Here is an 11391-nt window from a genome sequence, read left to right as displayed (position 1 = left end):
GAAAAAAAAGTAAAAATCACACATTGATGATGAGATGTGATGATCAAAATGGAGCATCGTACGTGTTCCAAGAAAAAGTGGCTGCTACGGTCGAACTTCCCCTGCTATCATCATGCATCATGTTGAACTTGGTTAATAGAAAATGGGAATGAAAGTGACAGTGTGAGGGAGAATCTTGGCAGTCAGTCTGTATGCAACATCTTGCAATTTTATAGCAAACAAAAGAAACGAGACCCTGACTAAACTGACCATCCATTCTTATGTAGACAGTATTAGAGCATTGTGTTAACACAGATGATTGATTCTTTATATGGTTTGTCTGAGTCAAATATCTCTCTCCAAGAGACGGTTAATTTCCAAAATACATAAAGATTATTTACAACATCACTTGTATGACTGGAATCTAAGGGAAGGTGTTGTTTGACCAAACAGTTCTTGGGACTTTTTGAAGAGGAACTACCAGGGAATTATTTCTGTCCGCAGGAGCAGGAGCTAAAAAGGTTCCTCTAAATGGGATTCTAGGAATTAAAATAGTTCATAGATCCTGTGGTGCAGAATAAAAAAAAGGAGGGGGGGGGGGGGGGGGGACTCCAACAGTTCCTAGAACTATGAAAACATTTTTGCAGTTCGACTTTGACGAGTCTGACTTTTATCAAGAATCATTCAATAAGCACGCCATTGAATCCAGGCTGGTCAAGTTTTGGCGTGAAAGCAAAAACGACTTTTCTGGAGAGACCTACAAAAATAAAAAATCTAACCTTGAAAGGTTCAAATCCTTACACAATTGTTCAAATGTCTTTCAACTACCCCAGGAGGTTCTTTACGTTACTGGCTGTCATATGGCCCATCACAGAAGCAATGACGAGCAGATATCAGAAATATTTATTACATGTACTTCTAATATTAGCCGAAAGAGAAATAACATTTAACTGGCTTAAAAGTAATCACCCACCCTATGAGATGTTTTAGTTAAAAGAATTTAGGTACGAGAGGAACAAGGATGCATGGACCTCGGCTTGCTGGGAAACCGTGGTGATTTACTGATTGATAATATGGATACTGAACAGGTGATGGGAAGGGTTATCAGGGGTTGTGATAATAAATTAAATGCTCATTATGGCATGTCTGTCTGTTTACTTGAATGTTTGTTTTCTGTTTTTTTTTTTTTTTTTTACTTTTGTCTTGTGTATCCATCGGGCAAAAGATTAAATGACTTTTTGGATTTTTAACTTTTTCGTTTTTGGATGATCTTTATGTCATTAAAACATTTTTTGGTAACTTCAGCATGTCTGTGATCAATGTTGCCTAATAAACCCAAAGTATGACAAGAACAGTGTCATATGAATAATAATAGCCAGACATGCATACAGCAGTAAGTAGTCTTTGTGTAGTTAATCTGACACTTAAAAAACCAAAAATTAAAAATAGTCAGTCATATGTCTGATGGTCATCAGCGCTCATTTCAGTCTGTTTCATTGGACAAATGCTGAGCATCTATGGCCTTGCTTGGAAGGACCATTATTAGTGTGACTCTCTTAGTTGGCTCCATCAGACTCTAAACCCGCTCTAAAGGGAAGAAAAGTTAAATGCTTTGGACCAAAGATAGCATCTGTTAGTGTTCTGGCTGAGAGGTTATTTATAAGGCCAAAAAACATCTAATCAATCCTGTGATAGATGGATGTGTTGTTTTGCATGGCTACACATCAAACTCAGATTTCTGAGCAAACAGTCACATTACACCGATCTTTAAATAACAGCTGCTAACGACCCTAAACAGACGGATATGCAGGTCTTGACTTGGATACCAGGGATTATATACAATAGAGATACTGTTCAAAGTTCTTCCAATCTAGCTCCATTAACAGGTCCTGTCCATAAGCCCTGCAGTCGTAGCACCTCTATTTGAAGTAGTTGAGCCCCGCCACTAAGAAGAACTTCTCTAGAAAAAGCTCAGAGTCCAAGACTGCGATGTGGGCGGCGCGTCCAATCAGGGTGTTGGCCGTGTTAGGCAGAGCATGAAACACATTCTGACGGATCAGTTGGCACTCTTTAGCTTCCACCAGCGGCTGCAGAAGGTTTTTGATCATCTCTGTGTACACCGGGCCTTCAGAAAAAAAATTAGGACAATTAGAGACAGAAACAGAAAAGCTGAAGTATTGGTACAGTGAGTAATGTTTTCTTTAAAACAATCATGAATGAAAACAAGTGTCATGAACAGACTTACAGAAAGGACTTTCTCGAATCTTCTAAATCTTTCCCTCACCTAATAACTGACATTTATACCACAACCCTAATATTAATTATCATCATTTTTAGTTGTAGTCGGCATTTCAACTTTAAATTTTCTCCAGATGCAGATTACAAAAATCTCCCTCCTTGATTTTTTTTTCTAATGTGGCATTAATACCAAAAATTCAACTTTGTTTTCATCTTTTTTTTCACTTTACTCTTGACTTTGCAATTTAAACATGATTTCTATCTTCCAAATGCATATTTCTAAAACATGTTTCTCCTGCCGTCAATTATTCCTAATCTCTCACATTCAGAGAATTAAGTCTTTAAAGCTACTGTGAGGAACTTTTGCTTTGTGTTGATTTTGATGATTGCTTTGGACACGTCATTAACGATTATCTCTGTTTAAATAATGTTTTTTTTTTTCATAAAATATTTCACCCTGTTGTATTTTAACAGCCAAAAGTATCACTCATTGTGAATCTGTGCGTAGAAAATGTTCAATAAAGTCTGTTTTAGCAGCACAATGTGACTAACTGGGTCTGACACCTTCCTTGCTGCAGAGCTCAACATTAAAATAGAAAAAGTCTGCCTTGTAAGGAATTTTTATTTTATTTTCTTGGCTTTTTTTTGTCTTTTTTAGACAAACTTCTCACAGGAGCTTTAAAGTTTACAGAAAAGTAGAATTTAACTAACTAGGGATTCTGAGATTAAAATGACCGTACGTTTTCGAATTGAAATATCATAACAATTAGATTTATGGAAGGATTAATCTATTTCCTCACAAATGACTATTTTCAAGAAAAATTGGAGTGCCTCAGTATCTAAAATGAAGGCCATGAATTCCATGTGTCAAAGGTAAAAACGTTTCTAACCTGTGGTCCTGTCTTTTATAGCCGTTTTGCACATCTCTATTCTGGCAGAATGGAAAGGAACATAACGGTCCTGTGGAGACGCCACCAGCACGACATTCTTGAAGAACTGGAGCCCTAAAAGGACACAGAATAAACACATAAACAAGACAGAAGTATGTGTGTGAGTGTGTGTGATTGAGAGAGAAGTGGAAAGAGAGGAAGACAGACGAAAGGAGTGAATTGGTTGTAAAACGCAAAGTACAATCACAAAGTACAATGACAGGCTTGATACGATAAAACGGCATTTTTTTCTCAAGTCTCCTGTCAGTGTGCTTTTAAGAGAGAGCACTGGTGGGTTTCCAATGACAGGGTTTGGATCATTTTGTCAGCCTGCCACAGGGCTGGAGGGGTAAAAAGTGTTTTCAGGCTTATCTTCTTCAAGCCAGTGTGACAAACGACTGCTTTGTTCCACTCACACAGTGGGGAGGCCTCTCACAGGCCGCTCACAGCTCGCTGGCAGGGCTCGCTCGCGGTTTGAGAGCTAGCGAGCTGACGCGCGCAGGAATTTGACAAGAGAGACAAGACAACAACATTTCCATGAATATTTGAATAGTCTATCTTTCAAGGAAAATTCTGTAAAGAGAGAGAGAGAGAGTCAATGAAGTGCCTTTGCTTTGAAATTCACCCGCTTCCAGAGTAGTACCTGGTTTCTGGCTTAGGAGATAGAGGAACGTTTTCCGTGGATCAACGTGGTCTCTGAAGGTGAGCTGCAGCAAGGATCCTGATTTCTTCAACTTCTGCATTAACCACAGACCTATAGACCACGCACACACACACACACACACGCATGATTTTAAAACAGCATGGAAGCCGTATGGATGATGCTGCTGAGGAGCAAAAGGATTGAAACGCAGCAATATGAAGCTTTGTCAATACAGCTCGACTGCAGTGTGCTTTCCCCTCCCCCCCTGCTGAGCAATGGCCTCACCTGTGCTGACCAGGGTGCTGTTGTTGTACAGCGTTCCCAAGTGTGGGCCTGACAGCGAGAGGAAAGTGTGCAGTTTGGGCAAGTAGCATCGGAAGCGAGGCCTCGTCAGCACAGAGCGGATGATGATGTTCCCCAGAGAGTGGCCAATGAAGCTGTCGGACGAAGACAAACAACTTTCAGAGAGAAAAATTGGCAACTTGAGTGGGTGGCAGGAAACACAACGCCTCCAACGCTGCTGACCCACAGTCCAGGACACTGTGCAGCCTCTTATTTTAGACTCTTCTGTTAGAAGGATGTGTTTTTTTTTTTTACTGAGCTTATTCAGAGATTTGAGCTGCAAAATTGTGATTAAAGAATATTCATGAACTCATTCAATGTTTAAACCTTCTCAAAGGCAATGACAACTTAATGATGCTAGACATAGAGGACATACTATACAAATTAAATGCATCAACCCAGCTGCAAGTGGGAAATATTAGATTCATGAAGCTGTGTCTGTCACTTGGTTTAATTACTGTTCTGTTACAGCTCTTCCCAAAATCCCTCGTTGCCATGTCTGCTGCTTCTCATCTGTCTCCTCCCAGACTAAATATAGAAGTAATGTGGAAAGAACCAGATGCTGTTGTGGCACTCCGTTGCTTTTCTCTTTGATTCTTACTCTCCAGAGAACGATAAAGAAAGTTAACAAACTTGTGTGGCAAACTCTTACAAAAAAAAAAAATTGGCACATTGAGGGCAATTAAGCAGGAAGATGAATAGCTTAATTTCAAAGGAGCTAAGCAGCACAATGCTGCGTAAAGAAGCACTTTCTATCATGTGAAAGTCAGATACTTTTTGGCACTGTATGATAAGAGCTGTTCATCCATTTTATGCCATGTATTTGTCTGGAGTCGATATATTATCATGAAACAGTGATTCTCATAAGTGAAGGCTGCTGGATGTATGCACAGCCTCTGCTGCCATCTACTGACCAAGGAAAATTCTGCTTAGGCTGATGACTGCCTCTGTTTTGGCTTTGCCTCAAATAATCACTCAAAATCAATCGTAAGTAGAGTTGTCAGTGTTATGATTGTTTCGCAGTATTACACATAGGTAACTAACCTTATCCTGCCAATGGTGAGATTGTACAGCTGGACATGCTGAATGATCTCATCCAACAACCTGTCCGTCATGGTGTCAAAATCTGCAAACGTGTCAATCTGCAGGGAGAGACAATAAAAAAAACCCACAGCTGTCAGCGCTCTTTGCAGCATTAGCAGAGAATGTAACTGAACATTTTTCCCTTTATGCTCAGATCACCATCATTTGCAAATTCACCTGGTTTCTCTCTGACATGAGAAAGTCCAGTCGGGACCCTGGTAGTCCTAATTCGATAAAAGTCTTCACCAGGCGAAGGTCTGCGCTGTTTCCTGGAAGCGAGGAGGACATTATGAACACAGTTTATTGGCTCAGCAGTTATAAAAAAAGAGTCCATTTAATCATTAAAGACACCAAGAATACGCTTTAAGGAAGGATTATACAGGGAGTACATGGCATTAAGTTTGTAACACCCACTCTTGGATATTAGATTAAATTTGCAATTCCATAAATACAGAGACACCTAATTTTTATTTTATTTGTTATTTTATATACTGTGTTAATCCTTGAGGGAAATTCTGGTTGTATACTCTGTTATTGCACACATAGGCCTGAATCACACACATGCACAAACCTGTGGACATGCATTAGTGGAGAGATGTTGGCTCTGCTGCACACTGCTACACAGGGAGTGAACCAGACTGGCACAGGGTTTGGTGAATTGCTCAAGAGCACCTCTGGCAGTACTTGGATAGTGTCCTGTCACCTCTCCAGCGACCAACTTCCATTTTATGGTCTACATCAGGACTTAAACCGGTTAACCCAACCCAACACCCTATGTACTGAGCTACTGCCGCCCCAAGGAGAGCTATACAGACGCACATGTTCAAGACCTCGACTGATGTGAGACTTTCAAGACTGAAACTGTGTCTATAGCCTTGCTTTGTGTGCGGTAAGGCTTGCATCTTTTAACTTAGGGTATTCTGTGCTGCAGATAGTATTTTCTGCATTTTGTGTCAGATAAAAAAACTGTTATGCGATCATATGTCAGGAAACATATATTAATAATTGGCCCAAATCTCATTTAAATATCCACCTACATGCTCACATCAGTCAGGCACTAGTCAGTTAAAAAGCTGTAAAGTCTGAATCAAGGGAGCAAGCAAAGTGAACTACATGTATGTGTGGGTACCCACCATCAAGCCCGTGGACACAAACCACAAGGTGTATGCCGTCATCAAACTCCTCATCGTCCTCCTCCGGGGGGAAGTAGGGCAGATCTGATGCCAGAAGAGGAAGGTCGCTGTACAAGCCGGCCTGGAAGCTCAGCTCTTTGAACAGCTCCTCTTTGGCTTTGTAGAAACTGGAGAAAAAGAAATGACATTTGGAATCAAAAAAAGAACGAGATCTTATGTTTGGAATCTTAGCAATAAATTGAGTGAATGTGCAAAGACAAAAACACACTGATACAATCCTTACATAAGATTTTATTTTGGAGAAAGATTGAATAACAGCAAAAGTGTTTCAATTGAAGGTAAATTAATCTAAAAGGTCAAACATATAATGAAAAACCTGGCTTGGATTTTGCATTTGATACATTTTTTAGGTCACTTTGCCCACTTCTGAAGCTTATAAACACAAGTCCCACAGACTTGACTTACAAGAAGCTCATCTAAGTTTTATTACCCTGTCATGGAGCCAGGTTATAGACTTTGGCAGTGCAGGAGTCAAAACAAATCCGATTCCAATTCCTGTACTTCCATTTAATCATGATGGATTTTTCTGCACTCTTTGATGTGATTTAATACACCCAAGAGGCATTTCACCTCATCTTGACTTCCTCGCTTGAAATTTGCCCTCACTTCATTTTGATATGCTCAGCTTTCCAAGTATGAGTAACTGCCAGCTACTGCACCAGATGTCAGCCATCGTCTCCAAGTATCCATAAAACCTCATGTTTCTGGCTTTTCTCTCCTGTAGTTTGTGTGGATTATAATCTCACTCCAAGGAAGTTTATCTTGGAAACAAGCTTATTTACATAATTTAATATTAACTGACATCCCTGACATGAAGGTATTATTTTCACCTGCCAGATGAACAAAATTTGATTTGTCAACAGAAAAAAAGAGTCATCCTTAAGAAAGGCTTCATAAATGCTCCTTTAGTCTAAAAGTCCTAAACTTAAGTATTTGTCCTATTTGACAATTTTGATTAAAGTTCCACTCAAAACTGAAAGTGGAGTCATTAAACTATACTAAATTGGTTTACACTGACTAATTTTGACATTTGCTGCTAACTTGCAGCTGTTTGGATACTGGCTGACTAGCTTGTCTGCTATCTAGCCTGCTAACGTCAGCACTTGTCCCTTGGCAGATATTTGAGCAATAGCTTGTTCAGTAGGCTAACGTACAACGGAAAGCATGTGCCCGTGCTTGTAAATAAAAGGGAGACATTAGCAAAGAACATAATGCGGGCTGCAGTTCAAACAAACTCTTGGCTCTTTTTGTAATGTGAGGCCAACAGCTAGATGTTCATCCATCAATGTTTACAGCGATATAATATCATTCAGCCTGTCATGCACAGACAAAATATCCTATTATTCTAGATTTCTTTTTCATGAAATTTGATTTAACAAATCAAAGTGCAGAGGGTATAACCAAAATTGTTTTTTTTTTTAAAGTTTATTGCGATGCTAGATCATTTCGCTGGTCAAATATCATTTCTATCATATGTCAGCATCAAGCAAAACAAACTGAGATGTAAACCGCGGTCCATATGTGAGAAATCCTCATCATCACATGTACCAGCCATCACTAAAGATATACAACAAGGATTAAAAAATGTTTTGCTGTAATTTAACACTAAGTTTAGCCCAAACAAAAACTTACTTAAGCATCCGTTCATTGGTCTCATCATCCATATTCAGGACATTGAGCGAAGATGATGAGATGATACCAAAGGAGCCCAGTGGCTGATGGGTAATAGGTGAGGTAGCCTGGCGAGTGGATATTCCACCGATGGATGGAGAGTCTCTTAGAACTGAAGAAAATGGCAGGCATGTCGGAGCACAGGACACTGACATGTTCACCACCTCCACCATCTTTTTATTCACAAAGGCCAGCCCTGAGTTTGGGATCTTAGAGGGCTTAGTCTGGCAGTCCAAAGGTTCTTTTTCACTTCCTGGTGTCTGACTGAGACCAACAGATGACGTGATATCATTGGCGTTCAGCCCTGTGAGGTCACTCGGCCTCTGTGTGGTGGTGATACTGTTGGGCAAGTCTGTTGGGGAATGTTGAAGCCCTAAAGACTTTAGTGAGGGATTAAGACACTCCTGGTCCTTAACACTGAGCAAAGTGGTCTGATAGAAACTTTGGCACTCATCTCCAGTGTTAATTCTCTCCTGAGCTGCTAAACTTTTATGCACACATGGTGTGTTTCCACAGCTGCAGGGTACTGCTGCAGTTTCAACAAGATACACATCCTCCACTGAGGCGCCTACTCCACTGATGTCTGTTCTGTGGTTCATTTTCTCCCCCTGGCTGCCAATAACAGTGCTTTCCTTCACATGAGGGCTTTCCACTGAGTCTTGTAAAAGCAAGACATCAGACACACCACTTTGGACTGACTTGGTACCGCATGTCTCTGACAGGTATTGAGAGTCTGATATTTCAGAGCTAATATGGCCAACGTTTGCCACTGAGTTTGGGTGTAAAAGAGGTAATTTAGAATTTAGATGTTTTAGGTCCTGATTTAGATTGTTGGTGATCCTTAATGAATCCTGGTGTTCTGCTAAGCTATCTGTTTCCTGGTTGAGCAGTATATGGTCCTCCTCAATGTCTTCAGGGCTACTTATCTGCGGAGCAGAGACTGACTTGGTGAGTTTGCTGAGCTGTCTCTGGGTCTGATCTTCTTCATAGGGCAGAGAGCTAATAGAGGTGAGAGAGGCTTGGATACCTCCACTTGGAATGCTGCCATTGCTCTCCAAACGCAGGCCTTCCAGTGAACTGCGGTGGACTGGGTGGCGACACACTATTTGCTTTGGGATCTCCCGCTCACTGGAGAAGTCTAGAGGAGGTCGGCCTCGCAGTGCGACCTCCAACGGCCAAGCTACTGAGCTGGGCTCACTCTCAATACCTGAGTCAGATATAACTGATGACGAGCGTTTCATGATCTTGGAGCCGACCAGACCCCCACGGTGAGACATCTCTTTTCTAAGATCCCCAGGAAAGGGAGATAGAACTGACTGTGCATAGGCAATGGGTAGGCTGATGAGAGGAACATCCTCGTTCACGTCATCCATGGAGTGATTTAATGGCATTGCGATATCAGACTCCTCTTCGTTGTTGTCACTCTCTCTGTCATTGCTGTCATTCGCGGCATCACAAAGTTGTGCCGTACTTTCAGAAACCTGATGAGGAAGAGACTCATCAGTGATGTTATCAGAGTCAATGAGAGGATTATGTTCGAAGGAGTGAACCAGCATTTCTTCCCCTCTATTAAGATCCACATCAGAAGGCTTAACGTCCATGTACCTCAGGCCTGGATTACCATTCTTTTTAAGATGGCCTTGTTTTTCATCTGGTTGCTTCCAGTTTTCTTCCTCTGTTAGAGAGTGCTGAGCACTGTCCACTGACGAAACAGAGTGCTGGTTACTGGTGTAGGTGCTCATCTCACTCTGCTTTGCTATGAGTGAAACATATGTGGGCAGGTCCATACAGTCGTCACTGTCCACGGGATCCTCAGGTATTGCTGGTGATTTGGCTCCCTGGCGGCTTTCAAAAATCACATCAGCAGAAGTGATGGCACGATCTACACTGGTCTGCCCAACAGTAGTTAGCACATGTGGTACGATCTCTGGAAAGATAAGAGACAATTGCAGTTGTACACTAAAACTCATGACTTACATAACACACATCAGTTATTAGGTGTAAATACTTACCTTTTTGAGGGGTCTCCACATATCTGTCCTCAAAGATGATGGGCAGGCTGTTCCAGTCTCCATCGATGTCCAGGCACTCAACAGGTAAAGGAGGCATCTTCGTCAAGTAGTCTGAGCCCCGTACTTCTGTAGCTATCTGGCCATGTCTGTTGATTCTGAATCATAATAGATACATTTAAAAGAAAAGAACAATTCCCTCCTCTACTAGAATAAACTGTTCTCGAACTAAGAATGTTATCACTTACAGTTCTTCTTGAAAAGTCAGAGATATCTCTTTGGGGTGCTCTGTGAAAAAGTAGGCCTCTGAGAACCTCCTGACCTGGGTGTTCCAAGAAACAAATAAAACAAAGTTCATCTTTGGGAAGCCGTATTCTTGTGTTTAATTGCATTGCAGTGTTACATAATGAAAACAGGAAGCCGTACTGAGTCAAACATTCAAGCTCTGCACACTGCACTTCAAATCACTTCTCCAGTTTGTGACAAAAGCTTGATCTAAAAGCGTTCTCCCCTGCCCTGCTCCACTTAAAAATGCATCATCCTTGAAAGTCAGCCCCTGTGACAGGCAAATCACCAGGAACACTGTTTCTGGTGTAGTTTCACCCCACAATAATTACAGAATAAGTGCTAATTGAAATTCTGACTCCGGTTGTGGGTGGAGGCATCACAGTATGGCCTCGGGGTTCACTAATACCAAAGCAAACATGTTCATTATTTTCAGACAACTGAGATGAAACAGAACGATATAAAAGAGCTACTCCACTGTGGAGCCCATGCATTAGTTTGTTCACTTAGGTTTAAGCTTTAGAAAGGCATCCAATTATTTTGGTTTCAGGTGCATACCTGGAACATGTCTACAGCTAGTTTGGAAAATGCCTCTGAACTGAAGTTGTTAATTGGGAATAGCCTGTGAACTATCGTGTAGGAGGGCGACTCAAGCTGTACCGTCACACTCTCGACATTTGATTCTTAACAATCACATGAAAAATTAATTCTCCCAATTTGGCCCAAAGTCTCTCCCTCTGCTCTTTAAATTCTATTACTGCCCTAGCGCTGCACTTTAGATTCGGCTCAGCATCCACCCACAAACTCTGGTTACAGGGTGTTCGATGTTGTCTCATCACTCCTCAGATTTCCGCATGTAAAGCAAATCTGTGAGGAGTGATGAGGTCGACTCCTAGACAGCAAACACAAACAATGTTCTGACTGCTGCTACAATGAACATCTCAAAAGCGAAAGTCTGACTGAATTGCAGCTCGCAACACATGTTCTCTTTCTTTCAGATATGTTCACTGTGGACAACT

General features: G+C 41.2%; 1 protein-coding gene across 1 annotated transcript in view; it reads right to left on the bottom strand.

Moving 5' to 3' along the window:
- Positions 1-1476: 1476 nt before the first annotated feature.
- The window catches only part of fam135b (family with sequence similarity 135 member B), a 49655-nt gene continuing 39740 nt past the window's right edge, over positions 1477-11391 (bottom strand). Inside the window, exons 11-20 of the mRNA XM_079367428.1 lie at positions 10336-10409; positions 10091-10245; positions 8040-10005; positions 6348-6514; positions 5392-5483; positions 5176-5273; positions 4075-4226; positions 3790-3900; positions 3108-3221; positions 1477-2104 (exon numbers count right to left, since the gene is read on the bottom strand). Coding sequence (XP_079223554.1) covers positions 1899-2104; positions 3108-3221; positions 3790-3900; positions 4075-4226; positions 5176-5273; positions 5392-5483; positions 6348-6514; positions 8040-10005; positions 10091-10245; positions 10336-10409 — 3135 coding nt within the window. The 3' untranslated portion in view covers positions 1477-1898. The remainder of the gene's footprint in view (positions 2105-3107; positions 3222-3789; positions 3901-4074; positions 4227-5175; positions 5274-5391; positions 5484-6347; positions 6515-8039; positions 10006-10090; positions 10246-10335; positions 10410-11391) is intronic.

Source organism: Symphodus melops (genome assembly GCF_947650265.1).
Source record: "Symphodus melops genome assembly, chromosome: 18".
Taxonomy (NCBI): domain Eukaryota; kingdom Metazoa; phylum Chordata; class Actinopteri; order Labriformes; family Labridae; genus Symphodus; species Symphodus melops.
Note: the sequence above shows the minus strand (reverse complement) of the source record. Positions and strands in the feature narration are given on the sequence as shown.